Source organism: Nannobrachium achirus, assembly GCF_963921795.1.
Source record: "Nannobrachium achirus genome assembly, chromosome: 20".
Classification (NCBI taxonomy): Eukaryota; Metazoa; Chordata; class Actinopteri; order Myctophiformes; family Myctophidae; genus Nannobrachium; species Nannobrachium achirus.
The window spans coordinates 5,159,982-5,178,210 of NC_137827.1; the positions used below are offsets into that span (position 1 = coordinate 5,159,982).

At 44.3% G+C, this 18,229-nt stretch overlaps 1 protein-coding gene across 1 annotated transcript in view; it reads left to right on the plus strand.

Moving 5' to 3' along the window:
- The window catches only part of lrfn5a (leucine rich repeat and fibronectin type III domain containing 5a), a gene marked incomplete at both ends in the record, with an annotated part of 105,845 nt that extends 87,838 nt beyond the window's left edge, over nt 1-18,007 (plus strand). The window contains 3 exons of the mRNA XM_080750304.1: nt 5,276-5,549; nt 14,943-15,141; nt 17,073-18,007. Coding sequence (XP_080606430.1) covers nt 5,276-5,549; nt 14,943-15,141; nt 17,073-18,007 — 1,408 coding nt within the window. The remainder of the gene's footprint in view (nt 1-5,275; nt 5,550-14,942; nt 15,142-17,072) is intronic.
- Between the last annotated feature and the right edge of the window lie 222 nt (nt 18,008-18,229).

Below are 18,229 nucleotides of genomic sequence, written 5' to 3' on the forward strand. Positions count from 1 at the left end.
GGAGTTACAGACAAGGTCCCCGGACCACACCTTGAGAACCGTAGTTCTAGGATGGGTAAGGAGACACTTGAGAGGCCAGAGAGGGACAGACGTACAAACGCTGTTCCAATGATGGGTTTGCTCAGCATAAAACGTAATAGATAATGATGTTGAAAATGTCAAGTACCTCTAGAGAACGCTTTTCATCACCGAGCCTGAATGTTAGTTGCTGTTCCTGCTGAACATAAAAGGCAGGCTGTTGTTGTGTTTGTGGTGGTTGAACAGTAAAACAAGATGCTCAGTGTCCATTTAAAGGCCTGTATGGGAGCTTGTATAGAGCTGCTGTTTTAGGAGTTTAGTATAATCGTCTCTGTCGGAGTGTGAATACCTCAGGGACGTGCTGGCCATTGGGAAAAGCGGGACAACTCCCGAACGGCCGGTTCATTCCCGGCCGGTCCAGGCCGGCCATTAGGGAAAAAAAAAAAAAATGTCTGCCTTCGTTCCATTTTGGGGGCTGGGCGGCCAACAAAGTAAATCGTCACTGTCGGGCAGAAACCTCGTATCTCCAAGTTTCAAATTTGTCGATTTTTTTTCGCAAAGCCCTGCTTCATCATACAAGGCCGTCGCACAAAAGTAGTGAAAACAGCAGATCTACAAGCACACAACGCCTCACAGTGCGAGGCGTTGTGTGCTTGTAGATCGGCTGTTTTCACTAGTTTAAATCATTTTTAAAATGATAAATACAAAACAAACGGTTTTGGACATACAAGGTTTCCACCCGACAACGACGAAATATAACTCTTGTAATTGGCCCACTGGCTTGTCACTTTGTCACAAATCTTTGAGTAGCGCAATGAGGGCCTCTCCAACTCTTTTTCACGGGCTGAATCAGGGGCCCAGCACGTCCCTGGAATACCTCATTACATCAGTAGCGCTGTCGCCTCACAGCTAGAAGGCCCTGGGTTCGATTCCCGCGGGGGACGCTGTGGGCAATAACCTAGGTTGGCAAAAGGGTCTTTCTGTGGGCAGTTTAATAATAATAATGAATTGCATTTTTATAGCGCTTTTCTAAGCAAGTTGCGAACTCAAAGCGCTTACAATGGTTCATTCATTCATACATTGGGAGGTGAAGCGGCGAACAGTCAACGCCAGCGTCCTCACTTCCCACATTCACACACCAATGGTGGCAACTGACCAGCTAACACCATTGGAGTCAACGCAGGGTTCAGTGTCTTGCCCAAGGACACTTCGTCATGTAGACAGGAGTAGCCGGGATGTGAACCGCCGACCCACGGACCATTTGGCCACCCCGCTCTACTTCCTGAGCCACAGCCGCCCTTTGCATGTTCTCCCCATGTCTCCTATAGGGTAGGTACCCTAAAAAGAACATGCAGTAATCCTGGTCTCTACACTGACTCCCCCCGATAGAGGGAAAAGGAACTGGTTGGATTAACGTTTTCCCTCCACGTGCTATGTTCAACCGGGGAAACTCCCCTCTGTCAGGTGAAAAGAAGCAGCTTGGACTCCTCATGCATAGAAGGAAGCATGAGGTCAGTCCGTTGCTCTCCCCAGGTTGGCAGAGGGAGTGTAGCGCCCAGGATTACATTTGATAATTGACAGCGGGTGAAAAAAAATAAGGGTTACAAAAAAAACGAAACAGTACCGTATATGGACAGATGTGTCCGTGGAAAGATGTGTCCTTTTTCTTAAATTACCTTCGAATGTCGATGTTCTTATTTTGATCATAAGACCCAATTACCGAATGTCAGTCTCCAGGTTTTCCTCAGAATATATCACTGGTTCACTATGTAGCACATTACTCCAGGACAGATGTTCCTCTGAATATATCACTGGTTCATTATGTAGCACATTACTCTAGGACAGATGTTCCTCTGAATATATCACTGGTTCATTATGTAGCACATTACTCCACGACAGATGTTCTCTTATATCACCGGTTCATTATGTAGCACGTTACTCTAGGACAGATGTTCTCTGGTTCATTATGTAGCACATTACTCTAGGACAGATGTTCCCAAGGAGCCCCCTAACTCTGAGAGTGTACAAATGTCACCACATTTGGTTAAATGGTAAATGGTGCATTTACATATCGCCTTTATCCAAGGCGCTTTACAGAGATTGTGCATTACATTCACCCATTCACACACACATTCATTACATTCACCCATTCACACACACATTCATACACCGATGGCAGAGGAAACCATGCAAGGCAGCAACCAGCTCATCCCGGGGGCAACGAGGGGTTCAGAGTCTTGCTCAAGGACACCTCTGGGGGATCAAACTGCATGGGAACCTTCCGGTTGCCAAGCGGCCACTCTACCCCTGAGCCACTGCCGTTACATTTGTACACTCTCAGAGTTACAGACATGTAAAGGTCATCCTATTGCTGTTTATGTTCTTTCTGGTAATACTATAGAGCAGTGAAGTCATGACGTGACTCGCTCATCCCCCGGTTCATGGAAGTAATTTCTCTATGGAGAATAACATTGGGTCATCTTAAAATCGTCTCATATAAGCATTGTGGTCCAAAAATAAACAAACAGTCTTTGCGATATTGTCGGGGAGGTGGCTCTGTATGGTTTATGATAGTCATTCACTCATTGATAAAAGCCTGTTTCTAGCGAAAATGGAACTAATTCGGGGACAGTGACATTAGTGTTTTCTCACCATCAGTTGATTCTTCATATCCATATGAGTCAAACCGCTGAGATAATTTGTTTATAATTGGAACATAGTTCTTATATGACGCCATATGAAAAAAGGTCTATGGGGATTCAGAATGGGGGGAAAACAAGGTGAACCAGGTAGGATGGGTAAATGACATCAGACTTCATTTGTTTGTTCATGCATTCAAAAAATGTCCACCACAAGCAGCATTTGGAGCTTGAATATAAATTAGATAAAAGTTTGAATGTAGGTTTCTGCCTGACTGCAACAATATACTCCACGTATGTCAAAATGGACTGCAATAAATGGACTCTTACAGCAGGGGTTTTCAAAGTGGGTGACGGGGCACCCTGGGGTGCTGCGACAGCAGTCCAGGGGTGCCGCGAGATCATTTGACATTTATTTGGACTTTTAAAAATATATTTAGTATCATTTTAACCAGTGACTTCCAGGAAAGTCTGGATGGAAACCGAGGAAGATTGGTGACGCTGGAGAGACAGATGACCACCAGGAAGAGCCTGGCGTGGGTGTATGAGGTTAGCAACCTCATGCACAGCACTCGCGAGAGGGCACCAACACAAGCTACAGACATTTATTCAGATACCCTCAGAGTCTCCCGAGAGGGGGGGAGTATGTGAGACTCAACAATACAAACACAACGGTAACAGCCCTTAACTAATCACAGCTAACGAGATGGCTCACCTAAACAACATCAGCTGGGGAGAAATTGGAAGTAAAGTGTCACTGCGAGAACATCTGCAGGAACACAAAAGGTAAAAATACATCAAGCCAGGACCAAGTGTGGAGAAGAGGGGTCACAGGTGCAGCGCACAACTTGGTTGGTGAGACGAAGGAGAACTCCAGGCAGGAATAACCCCACAGTACTGGAGAACTCTACGCACCTGTGTCACCTCAAGACCTCAGGAGGGACCCACCCAATACCTCCCCAGAGAAGCCTCTTGTTGGGAAAAAAAACAAATAGAGCAGGAGAGGGGAGTTTAGCCTTGGTCAGGAGGAGGAGATGGGCAGTGATTTGGCCACCACTGCCGTACCGGCCATCAGGAGGGTGTTGTGGTTTGCGGTTCGAAACACCTTATGATCGATGGTTACCACCTGAAGACATCAAATTTTCCTGGCCAAGGCTACATTCACCAAACGTGAATGGAGGAGAAGCATCGTTAGATGTAATTATATGACTATTGACTATATGAAAATGACTATTATCTCGTTTTCCTCATTTTCAACATAATCACAGAATATGCTATAAATATAAGGTGCTGGGAGTGAAAATTAGGAATATAATGTAGGGGTGCCTCGGATGAAAAGAATATTTATAGGGGTGCCCTGAGACAAAAAAGTTTGGGAACCCCTGTCTTACAGGTCCATTGTATAATGACGTTTGTGCTTTCTTTTCATCGACAGTATATTTCCGCCCTGCCTTTTGACAAAAGGTTCTATTCTATACTTTGTCTATACTTTTCCAATTGTCTTTTTCTCTTTATTCAGCAAAAAGTTTGCTGAAGTTTAGTGAAGAGGCGATCCAAAGGTCACCTCGAAGGAAGGAAGGAACAAAATGAAACCAGGCTTTGCATTCAGTCGACGTCCCCCACTTCACTTCTCTCTCTTCTACCCTTACAGAGTCACAGCTTTGAATTATTCATTCATTTTAGTTTTTATTTCATTGTTTTATAGTTTGGTGTTTGATTTCAGCCCAGGTTAAGCTACAGTTTTAAGTTGTTCAGATATTGGAAATGAAAGCCTTGAATTGTAATTTGTATGAGTAATATTCATCTGAAAAAAAGTTGAATAGAGCACTGGTTCTCAAAGTGGGGGTCCAGGGACCCCCAGGGGTCCTTGCGGGGCTCTCAGGGGGTCCCCAGCAATGGACCATTGCAGATCAGTTGTGTTACGATAGAGATAAGCATGCGTCTGCTTTCTTTTCATCTATATTATTCTTCCTTTTTTGCCCTTTTATTCAGAGAAAACAACTCATCATCATGCGCCGTGTTGTGAGCTTGTAGATCTGCTATGTTCGCTAGTTCTTAATGGATTTTTTTAATGGAATATCTTATTTTCTTTATTTAAGACTCTTTTTTTCATGTAGGAAACCAAAAGTAAAGTATTTGACCACGGACCCTCATCTGAAAATATGTTCTGTGACAGGGAACCCCCTAATGCAAGATTTGTGTTGTAACATTCTTCTAAAACGTTCTAGGTTTTACACATTTCACTTTCAATATACTGTATATATTTTGTTCAGAAAACACTGGTTGCGACAGTGAGGTCGCAGTTAGTATGAAAACGTCCGTCCGTCCCTCAGTGAGTCACGCTGACACACAACATTTCGTTACCTATAGCCTTCAGTTCCTCCCTCCCATTCCATCCATGAAGGCAGGTCACAAAAAGTTGTAAGTAACACATTTTGTGTAACACTCACTCACATGGGTCTGTGGTGCTTTCCTGATTCCTGCCATCACAGTTATGTCAGAGTGTCATGTCAGAGTGTGACAGTCCATCAACAATAAAATATGAAACTAATCACTGAACCTACGGTCACAATAATAACTCTGCTTCTCTCTCTCCCCCCCCCCCCCCCCCCTCCTAGGATGATCCCGCCCACCAGCAAGAACTTCCTGGTCAACAACCTGGCGGCGGGAACGCAGTACGACCTGTGCGTGCTGGCCATCTACGACGACGTCATCACGTCTCTGACGGCCACGCGCGTGGTGGGCTGCCTGTCCTTCACCACGGAGACGGAGTACCTGCGCTGCCACTTCATGCAGAGCCAGTTCCTGGGCGGGACCATGATCATCATCATCGGAGGCATCATCGTGGCCTCCGTGCTGGTGTTCATCATCATCCTCATGATACGATACAAGGTACCACCGTTGTTCTCTCTGAAGCTGTCTTTAAAGCCAGGGGTCTTCAACGGGGGGTCCTCAGAGTTACTGTAGGGGGTCCTCCAAAACATTATGTGGTAGAAACTTTTTTTTTTTTTTATAGTAACCACTTGAACCCTAGTGTCCTTATTCTGATAACTTTAGCCAACAACTGCAGATCTACAAGCTGAGCTTGTAGATAAGCTATTTTTGTCAAAGAGCTTTGGTATAGAGGGAAAAAGAGCAAATCTGTGTCACGATTAGATTTGAACCATTCTAACCATTATTTTATGCTTTGGCCATTGCGAGCTTGTAGATCTGCTATTTTGTGCAAGTCTTTAAATATTTTTGACCTGATTCTATAAATATCTTCTTTTTCATGTAAGGACCACCCAAAATCACACGTATTTGGCCCACGGACCCCCATCTCAAAATATGTTGTCCCGGGGACCACCCAGAAGCAAATATTTGAGTTACAAATGTTTTGAAACGATTTTTTCAAAAATAGCAGATATACAAGCTCACAGCGCGGCACTCGGTGCCGTGCTGGGGGCTTGTATATCTGCTATTTTCCAATAGATAAAGCATTAAATAATTCATGAGTACCGGGAGCTCCGCCCCCACCTCTCCGCCGAGACCTCCGACGAGAATCACAGCCGCACCATTCACTTGAATGGATATACAGCGGATTTTACACATTAAATATTAATTCCGTTTTGGACCCAGAGCTTCGAAATCTCGTCCAATCCGTCAACAAAGGCCTGGATATGCATTGGAAAAATATGTAGACCTTTAAACTTTTAAAACAATACGACAAAGGAATATATAAGGACGCAACAGCAGAATGAGGAAATCGCCTGTCTGCTGGACCTATACAGAGCCGTTTTCACTTTTCACTGATTAGTTTAGAGGCTATTACTCTCCATTACACAAACAACCAACCAGAATAAACTGCTTCAAATGTAGGCTACATGTTTCTTATCATGCCGATTGCTTATAAATCTTATCTATAACATTTGATATCTCTGGCGTGAAATGTTCGCGATTCCTGACAAGTTTAGCTGCCGAGCCGCAGAGGGAAAGGGTGTCGCATCAAATTCTGGGCCCTGGGTACAAGGATTCGCCGTGGGCCCACATGAATGTTCTTCATCGTGGGATTTCAAAAATAGCAAATCTACAAGCTCGCAGCGTGGCACTCAGTGCCGCGCTATGAGCTTGTATATCTGCTATTTTTCAATCGATAAAGTCTAAAATAATTAAGGCCCTTCCACCGTGGGCCCTGGTAAGTCAGTCCCACTTTTCCCCCCCTTGTGACGCCCCTACCCACAGCCTGCAGTCGAAAGCAGAGTTGAAATACAACACTTCGCGTCGCTACCCCTGTTCATTCAGACATTCACAGACGTACATTACATATCAGTTGCTATTTAACATAACAAATAAGGTGTTTGTAGTCATGGGTTATTGTCGTTTAGGCCAATACAGTCCATTCATATTTAAATTGGTTTGAAACGGCTTTCTGTGGTCCAGCAACCATGGACATGTTCCTTATTCCTCTGCTGCGACCTTATATATTCCTATGTCGTATTGTTTTAAAAGTGTAAAGGTCTAAATATTTTTTCCAATGCAGATCCAGGCCTTGTTGATGGATTGGAAGAGATTTCGAAGCTCTGGGTCCAAAACGGAATTAATATTTAATGTGTAAAATGTGTGTACAATCCGCCGTATTTCCGATTGAAGTGAATGAAGCCAATAGCGGCGCGCTGTGATAGTGGCGGAGGCAGCTTTTGGAGGGGGCGGAGCCGGTAGTCGTCCATTCTAGTTCATAAATCATCCTCATGATACGATACAAGGTACCATACCGTTGTCGAATACCAGAAGAGTCCTCGGAAAACACACTCGCCTGGCTGATGGTTTATGCCTTTTGATTGATTGATTGATTGAGGTATTTATTAGAAGTTTTGGATAGGAAAAGGTACAGTTTCATGACAGTACAGTTCACTGATACAATGTTAACTAAAAGGAAACTCGGGTAAGGCAAGGCTTATTTGTTATTTTCCATTGAGATTCTTAATATCCTTATACATACCTCTGTAAACTATGCCTAAACGGTTAAACCTAACCCTATTCCTAACCTTAACCTTAGAAAGATATACGTAATCCTAAAGTTATATCTAACCTTATCCTCAGTAAAACAAATACAAGAATAATTAAAGCTGCAAGCAGCGATTACCGGGCCCTCGCAGCTCTACCCACGTCACAAGGGGCAACGGTTTCACTATTACACTTATTGCCCTTTTACACTTATTGCCCTATTACACTTATTTCACTATTACACTTTTTGCACTATTACACTATTACACTTATTACACTATTACACTATTACACTATTACACTATTACACTTATTGTGCTATTACACTATTACACTTATTACGCTTTTACACTTATTACACTATTACAATTATGCTATTACTCTATTACACTTATTACACTATTACACTATTACACTTATTACACTATTACACTTATTGTGCTATTACACTATTACACTATTACACTTATTACACTAATACACTTATTACACTATTACACTTATTAGGCTATTACACTTATTGCGCTATTACACTATTACACTTATTACACTATGACACTATTACACTTATTACACTATTACACTTATTGCGCTATTACACTATTACACTTATTGCGCTATTACACTATTACACTTATGGCGCTATAACACTATTACACTTATGGCGCTATTACACTATTACACTATTACTTATTACACTATTACACTTATTACACTATTACACTTATTGCGCTATTACACTATTACACTATGACACTTATTACACTATTACACTATTACACTTATTACACTATTACACTATTACACGTTTACACTTATTGCGCTATTACACTATTACGCTTATTGCGCTATTACACTATTACACTTATTACACTATTACCCTATTACACTTATGACACTATTACACTTATTGCGCTATTACACTATTACACTTATTACACTATTACACTATTACACTTATTACACTATTACAGTATTACACTTATTACACTATTACACTATTACACTTATTACACTATTACACTTATTGCGCTATTACACTATTACACTTATTACACTATTACACTTATTACACTATTACACTATTACACTTATTACACTATTACACTATTACACTTATTACACCATTACACTATTACACTTATTACACTATTACACTATTACACTTATTACACTATTACACTTATTACACTATTAGACTTATTGCGCTATTACACTATTACAGTTATTACACCTAGACACAGTTACACTATTGCACTTATTACAAACCATTGAAAAGATAGCAAATATGAACTATCAATAATCGACCAATCAGAAGCGGGGGCGGGGCTAACTTAAACCAATTAAGGTGAAGGACTCTTAATCAAGTCATATGACCTCTCTTCGACAAACGGTTGATGAGTAATAGCCAAAAAAAGGAACAATCAAGTATCGACCAATCAGAAGAGGGGGCACTTCCTGTTTGGTGAAGGAAGTTTGACACTTCGCCACGGGCACGCCGTTTTACAAAAACTCACGTTTCGCACAACTTTTCATCGTTAAGGTGTCTTGAGTATGCAGAGCGAATTTGAAGTTGATCCGATTAACCCCCTAGGAGGAGTTCGTTAAAGTGCGACACGTGAAAACGGCCAAAAATGCGCCAAAATGCCACTAATTAGTCAAAATGGCTGACTTCCTGTTTGGTTTCGGACGTGGCGCCAAGAGACTTTTTTGTGAGTCCGGACATGTTACAGGTGTGTACCGATTTTCGTACGTGTAGGTAATACCGTATAGTGGGGCTGCGATGTTGAAATTTTCTAGGGGGCGCTGTTGCGCCATTAGGCCACGCCCCCTATGTTTTTTTTTTAAATAGGTAATTTTTCGCCACTTGTGATGTGCTTGCAAAGTTGCGCAACTTTTGGAGTACGTTTTGCGCCTCAAAAACGCGATTTACTTTCGGGAAAATAAGAATAAGAATAATCTTTGCAATTACAATAGGGTCCTCTCACACTGTGTGTGCTCGGGCCCTAAAAATATCTGCAAGTATGTTTTCTGGCGACATTAAAGCTCTCTTTCATCTGCTTTATCAGTGGTCATCAACAAGTCCATATAGGGATAAATGTCTCCGTGGTAAAGATGTACAGTTGCGGTCAAAGGTTTTACATACGCAGTTTTGACTTTTTAATCATTTCTAATATTCGTATTTTCTCTGAGATAGGTTGATTAGAGCAAAATGCTTCTTTGTCACACTGTACTCGAAGCCCCATCTACACTTATTTAACTCTTGAGAGTGTACAAATGAAGCCAAAAACTGACCCGTAACGGTCCATGTTTAGGCTGACACTTAGGCCCAAACATGGAGATTCTATGACGCAACCCTACTGACATCATAGACTGGCCTCCAATATAAGCGTTAGGTTAAGTCTGTTTTTGAAGCGGTGAAAGCCGCTTCCAAGGAGTGGCTTTGTGTGTCCCCATGTCCATTATGGTCATTTCAGTCCAGAATGAACAGGTTTTATCTGTCCCGTACGTCCAGAATATGTGTGTAGTGTCCGTCTCGGTGATTAAAAATGTCCAATGAGACCATAGTTTGAGGATTGGTCAAGCTTCACATGACATTCCGGCCCTCCAGATAAGCTCATTCATTCATTCTGAATTCTGAATTCTGTAGCTCTAGACAATTTTATACTCAGATTCACCGCTTCACTTTGAACCGAGGTTTGATTTTTAATCTCTGTGGTGCCGTTGTGTGTCAGAATGTTGCGCTGTACAGTGAAGCTGTGAGGACCCCCGGATATCAGCCATGATAAGGTTGTGGTGCTGGGACACAAAGTATACACATTTGGAAGTTACGACGATCAGATCAATGTGCACGTCTTCAACACAGTGTCTTTGAGATGGAGGACGTTGCCCCCGGTGACGACTACATCAGGAGAACTTCCTCCTGAGGTTCCCTCTGGCCGTTACTATGGCTACACAGCCGTGCTCATCGAGGACATCGTCTACCTCTGGGGAGGATGGAATCCACATAAACATTTCAGCAACGTGCTTTATGCATTCGACGTTAACGCCCACAGATGGCTCGATTCTGAGGTTTCCGGGACCGTCCCAGAGGGGAGGGCCGGCCACTCAGCCTGTGCCTCGGGGAAGTTCATGTATGTCTATGGAGGAGTGCCCGTTGATGCGTTCACTTCACTTCGCATCTACAAGCTGGACACCACCACGATGGTCTGGTCCTTGATTAATACCAGAGGCCTTCTGCCTCCTGCCTCAGCAGGTCACTCTGCCACTTTCATCGGGACAAAGATGTTTGTATATGGGGATGTTGTTGGGGAAGAGGAGGACTACTTCAACATCAGAGTGTTTGACACAGAGAACGACTGCTGGCTGGACACGTCTTCTGCACCGCTTTTTCCAGAGGTTTTCTATGAAAGGCATTCGGCTTTCGCCTACAACGGAGAGCTGTACATATTTCGTGGAAAAATGTGGAAATTCAGTCCAGACACCTTCTCCTGGACGGAGGTTGAGCTCATGGTGGACGAGCCGCTTCGGGTGCTCGACGGCCACTGTTGCATGCTGGAGGGAGGTCGCGTCGTCGTCTTTGGAGGAAATAAAGATTACACAAACGAGTATGGCCTGTACGTCTTCGATTTGAGGCCTAGTCTCCAGACGCTGTGCAAGCGAGCAGTCATTCAGTACGGTCTGGAGCAGTCGGGACTCCCACACAACATCAGGTGGGAACTGGCAGCCATGGTAGATTCTCCTGAGGGTGACGGGACAGAGGAAGAGGATTTGGAGGAGGATTTAGGAGTAGAGGGAGCGGTGGAGGAGTGGTGATGTTAGCTGGAGTATTGGTTGAGCTTCACATGACAGCTAGCACGCTGCAGAATATAGTCACGGGCGAGCCCACACTGTTTTGTAGGAACAGTATTTCTAGTTGAGAAAAATAAACAGGATCTCCATCTGTTTCCTGTTTATTTAATTTTCTTTTTTCACAGAATCGTCTTGTTCTCAGCTTCCTGGTTCTCGCTCTGTGTTTGTCAAAACAGCACCTTTCCAGTCGGCCATAACTATGGATGTCATATATGAAATGTGAAATGTTACCAAATCAGCTGGGTAAAAAATATGCATACAGCAATGCTAATGCCCCTTGGCCATGTAGAAACTTGTGTCAATCCAATAAGCAACTGTGCAGCAATGTTTTTTTTATTTTATTTTTTATAAACTGCATGTCCCACTGGCAGACCCCAAGGGCCAGATGGGTTGATTCCATCTCCACACTGGCTGCGGGATCCCCCAGGATGATGTTGCTAAAGTTGCTCAGGAAAGGGAAGTTTGGAGCTCTCTGCTGGAGCTGCTGCCCCTGCGACCCGACTCCGGATAAGCGGTTGAAGATGCATGGATGGATGGATGGCACCGTTGTGTCAGGAAAGCTATCGCCTACCGCTGAGAGAACCTTGGTCAGGATGATCAAGAGTGAACCTAGAACCACCAAAAAGCAGGAATCTACCACTTTTTGTGGTCACATGTTCAGATACTGGATTCTGATTGGCTTAAAACAGTGGTAAATCAGTCAACAACCTTGAGTTGGCTCATGGATCCCCGCCCGCAGTTGTGTTGCAGTTGATTGTAACTAAATAACCTTGCAAGTTGCAACTGTGTTTTCTTTCATTTATATGGTAGAAGTGGTAGAAAAGCAATTTACCATTCGAGGGTCGTGGGTTGTAGGCTGATTTACCACTGTTTCAGGGTTGTGGCACGAGGCGAATGCTTCGCCTCGTGCCACAACCCTGAAACAGTGGTAAATGAGCAAACAACCCACTCCCTCTCATGGTAAATGGCTTACTTTGAAGCTGTTGGAACACAGGTGTCAGTGTCCACAGTCAAACGTGTTTTACATCACCATGGGCTAAGAGCCTACCATGCAAGATGGAAGCCCTTGCTGCAGAAGCGGCTTGACTGAGGTTTGCGGCCGATCACTTGGACAAAGACAAGGCACTTAGAACAACAGACTCACTCCCTATAGCTTCCGCCGTGGATTGAAGACTCACCTCTTCAGACTCCACCTAAACCCATAGCACTACTGTAACACTCAATGACCATACATGAAGCTAGTTAGCATGTTTTAGATTTTTAGAAACGTTTTTTTTTTTACTGATTAGGTGCGTGGTCTACTTATGTTATTGTTTTTCTCTAGATTGATATGCCTATGCATTTGTTATATTGTTGTTGATGTTTTGACATATTATCCTGCGTATTATAGTGATGTATTACCTGCTTATTGTAAGTCGCTTTGGACATTTAGCAGACACTTTTAATCGTCTGCTAAATGTAAACTGTAAGGCCTTCTAGGGGACTTCTGTGGTCAGATGAAACAAACATTAAGGTGCCTCTTCTGAAGCAAGGGCATCCCAGCGCTAAAGAACAGGTGTTCAAACATCCTCTCTCTCTCTCTCTCTCTCTCTCTCTCTCTCTCTCTCTCTCTCTCTCTCTGGCAGGCACGTGCACACATAGACATCAAAGGGGGCTTGAGCCCCTGCCCTTTTATCTGTCTGTAAAAAAAAGTGCCCTCTCCAGACCATGAATGCAGTTTTCACTATGGTGAACGAAATACAAATGCTCCTCTTTCCATGCCATACCTGCATGAAGGCAGCATTCAAGAGAATTGTCTTGTCCAAACTCTCCTGAACTTGAATGCAGCATCTTATGTTGAAAGAATTGCCCTCTCTGTGTAGAAATTCATGCAGTTTGCCACATCTCCATGCTTAGTTAAGTGTGGTATCAACCACCGAAAATATCGGCCCGACATGTTGTGAGCTTGGAGGTCGACTATTTTCGATATTTTCACCAAAAGGCCCTTTTAGAAATGTCAGCCCCTGCCTCTCTAACATGCTCTGCACGTCCCTGACGGACATAACGTGTCTGAGGCAAACGTATACCGTATACACGCATTGTTGCCATGGCATCAGAAAATAAGAATTGTCCGGTCACTCTGCAAAGTTAAAGACAGGGTGAAACCAAAAACATGTTTTTCACACTTTTATAGCATATCTGTAGTGATAATATGGCCATACCTAACACTAGATGCCAAAAAAGAAAAGAAAATAAACAATTGTTGTGTACGGTATATTTATATCAAAGGTCCCTAAATAGGCCATTCTTAATTACTTCCTGTGAACAGAAATTCAAAAAGTGATGACATAGACAGGTCCGCTTGCATATAAATGAACCTTTGATTACATTCACCTGTTTGTTTCCCATTGCTGGCTCCCATTACTCCCATTACTCAGATTTTAAATCCCATCGCCTGAAGGGCTGGTCCCCTCGGATTGGTTCAGAAACACACAAGTTTCCTTTTCAAACTGAAACTTCAAAATAAAATACCCAAAATAGTCATTTCATTGGGTCTTTAACGTCAAGCGGAATGAAGACTTTTACTTTGGGTACTGTAAGTACCTTGTGATCAATACTTGTGTACTTTCAAATTGATATTTTCACTTAAGTAAACTTTTTTTTTTGTACCTTTCCCACCACTTTTAGAGTTGGGGTTGGGTTGCGTTGGCTATCCAAAACATAGCAGATCTACAAGTAAGTAACTTAGTAACTAAACCTTTCAAATAGTTGTAGAGGAGTAGAAGTCTAATAGTTGCCTCTGAGATGTAGTGGAGTAGAAGTAAAAGTACAGACAATTGGGAAAAACTCCAGTAAAGTGAAGAAAAGAAAATACCTCAAGTATTGTAGTTAAAGAGGCGGTGACATAGTTTTGTATTTTTCAGGTTTTCATGTGTCTAGGAGGTTGACAGTATTTCATTAGACCCCCTGGTGTGGTTGTTATGAGCAATTATGTATTCTCTTTGTATTTGGGTTTTTTTTTTCCTGGAGGCTGCCACCTTGTGGGTCAAAAGTGCCGGTCGAAAAACACAGATACAATTACATCATTGAATCAACCCCTCCCCTTTTTTACCATTCACCCAATACTGTGGGTGTGGCTAACTTCAGCTGGGTCACCACCCACCATGACAACCAGGCATACTTAATGAACTGGTGGGTGTGGCCACATAAAAACCTAATTTTAACTCTTTCTGGACACTTTTTTTGGAGAAAAAATATCTTCCTCCTGGTATAATCATAATAGTAGATAATCATGTTTTAGAGGGGGAAGAAAACATGGCACCCCATCTTTAAGTACAATACTTGAGTACATGTACACTGCCCAGCACTGGAAATAACAGTTCTTCAAATATCCTCTCCCTCTCCCTCTCCCTCTCTCCCTCTCCCTCTCTCTCTCTCTCTCTCTCTCTCTCACCCTCTCTCCCTCTCCAGGTGTGTAACTCGGGCGACAGCGACAAAGGCGGCGGCGGCGGCGGCGTGTCCTTATCAATGACCAACGTCCACTCCCAGACCAACGGGCAGCAGTCGGGGGGCTGCAGCGTGACGCCCAGCTCCTCCAAGCAGGGCTCGCTGGGTCTGGACACCCTGTCCTCTGGAGGAGGCAGGAGGCACCGCAGCGGAGCCGCAGGAGGTCAGTGGGGGACAGGAACTGAGTACATTTACTTAACTCATTGGTTGTATACAGCCAAGGAAAATTAAGACTTTTCTTTCACTGCATGCTTCTCCTATTATTGCGGGCGCTAATACAGTTTCCATCGTGCGCGATCGGACACTGCTATGCATCGTGTGTTCGTGTATTCCATCAGCTTCTCAAATCTGTTGAAATTTTGAAAATTGATCAATCCATTCTCCATCTGTAAGCCGTGGTGTTTACACAGAAAGCTAACAGGCCGGAATAGAGGACGGACCATCCGCTTCCGGTTTGTGGCCTCAATGTTAATCGGTCCGCTCCATAATGTGTCCATGTAGAAACCGATCCCGGAGCATTAGTTCCGGCCTATTTTAGTTCGGCTTCGATAAATTCTTATTTTTTAATTAAAGCTTATCAAATCTTTGGGTTCCTCGGGCATGGCAGAGAGGCCCTACAAAGGTTTTTTTCTTTTTTTTTGCAACAGTTGTGTTAAGTACTGTTTTACAAGTTATGTACAATTTTGAGGTAGCTGTACTTTACTTGAGTATAGAGGGTATGCTGGTGACATCATCAGCAGAGCAGCAACACAAGCAGACAACACTGTAGACCGCGTCCATTTGGTTCCATCTGTCCCCTCGTGGAGTATTACTGAGCAGGGATCACAGGCATCCTCACTGCTATTAGCGATAGGCGGACCACGTTAACCGATGTGCATCGCCTTAAAAACGCCATGGCCGTTGGCCAAAGAAAAGACAATAAGTTTCTGCCGTATTTGGAAGCTCTGACCTTTATTATTTGACAACTTTAGTTACTAGTTACTTTGTAGATCTTGTTTATTATTACAAAACTTACATTACAAAACATACATTAACCACTTCAGCTCGGCCATTTGAAAATAGCGATGTACAAACTCTGAGCTTGTAGATCAGCTATTTTCACAGGATTTCTTACACATTTGAAAACTTGAAAGGGGACATTCTGCATAACGAATACTCTTACTTTTGGTACTTTAAGTACATTTCAATACTGACACGTTTGTACTTTTACTCGAGTACATGTTGAATTACAGACCTTTACTTGTAACAGAGTGGTTAACAGCATTGCAGCATTGATACTTTCACTTGAGTAAATAATGTGAGTACTACAACCGTAACCTAACTTAACTGTGACCTCTAATGGCATTCCTTGGGTGGGGTTCTTCTTTTGCTTTGGCTGGGAGCACATGCTCATGCTTTGTGCACTGACCACTGGACACTTGTGTTTGGTGAGACACTTATGTAGCAATGACCGTTATGGACACTTTATTTGGCTAGCGTCACTTTCTTGTTTGGCACTGCATTGATAACTAATAATATAAGTATTACTGTTTGTGTTATGACGTGATAACGCGGAGACTCTTATGTAGCATTGACTGTTACGGACACTTTATATCATTTGGTTTCTCTTACCTTCGTTTACGACTGCTCTGTATCGTAGATGCTTTTTTTTTTTTTTTTGCTGTACACAACAGTACTTTTATTTTTATTTACTTACTTCCCTGTAACTTTGTAACTTTAAAGGCCCATTCCCACTGGGCCAGATAAACAGATACAACATATCTGTCCATTGTAGTGGATGGTAAGATACAGATACAAAAAATATATATCTGTGACAGATATTTTGTATCTGTTTATCTGGCCCAGTGGGAATGGGCCTTAAAAAAACGATAAAGATAACAATACCGATACCGATATGTCGGCGTTCACATCAATTATGATGGCTTTATCGTTGTGGTGTGGATGCTGCCATCCACTTCAATTGAATACGATATATATATTTTTTTATCATTATTGCGCCCAGTGGGAAAGGGCCTTAACTGCTGTGCCGCCTCAGGGCGACAGATTTTCTCTCTTGGGATAGTAACGGTATCTGTCTTTTCTCCACCCCTGCAGGATCGGGTGCAGCAGCCTCGGCGTCGGGCGGAGGACGCCAACAGGACACACAGACCCTCTCGTCCGACACCTCGCTGCCCGACTGCTCCACCTCCACCTCCGTCCTGAGCCAGGGAGGGGGTCCCGGAGGAGGAGGAGCCTGCTGGGGGGGTCCCTCCAGTCCCACCGCCACCCTGGGGGGCCACGGGGCCGGGGCCGGGGAGCGGGACAACGGCGGAGGGGACCGCAGCTCGCTGATGATGTCCAGCGACCTCCACCAGAGTGAGATGGGCGTTGGGGGTTCCGAGGGGCCGAGGCCCCCCAGCGCGGGGGTGAGCTCCTCGTCGGGTGGTGCCGGCGGCTCGCTGCCCAAGCCCAAGAGGAAGCCGGCGCCGGGCAAGCCCTCCTCCGGGACCCCCGGGGACCCCCAGTCACCGTCCGCTCGCCCAAACTCCTCGTCCTCCTCATCCACCTCTGCCAGCACCACCACCTTCTTCCCCCTGGAGAACCTCAACACCAACCGCAACAACTCCACCTCCCTCAACCAGGGACCCGCACCCGCCTTCGTCTCCCCCTTCCCCTTCTCCTCCTCCCCGAGCCCCCTGACCTCCTCCCTCTCCCCCAGCCCCCTGACCGCCCTGCGGGTCAGAGACACCCCCGTGCTGCGGCGTAACCCGCCGCCCCGAGCCCGCTCTTCGTGCTCGGCCAAGTACCAGACTCTCCCCGCCACGGAGGAGATAGGAGGAGGCGCGCGGAGGGGTGGCAAGGGCAGGAGGAGCTCTCTGAGTGAGGAGGGAGGAGAAAAGACTCCGTCCTCCTCGCCTCACGGAGGCGCCAAAGTGGGGCGCGTGCTGCGCAACAAGCGGAGCCAGTCCATGAGCGCCATGCTCATCCCCAAGGACGGCGAGGACAATAAGGGCGCCGGCACCGACTGGATCCTGGAAAGCACAGTTTAAACACAAAAACTATAAAAACTAAACAAAAACAAGGACACGCTCACGATTGTGTTTTATCTTTTGTTTGTGCGTGTGTGTGTGAGTGTATGTTTTTACATGTGTTTCCAGAGGACTTTACAGTACGGTTGAGTGAGTTCCTCTCAAAAAGTCCCTTTGTACTTGGTTGGGGCGGCCGGCGTCGCACGCCTGATTATAGCAGATCTATAAGCTCACGGCGCGTCA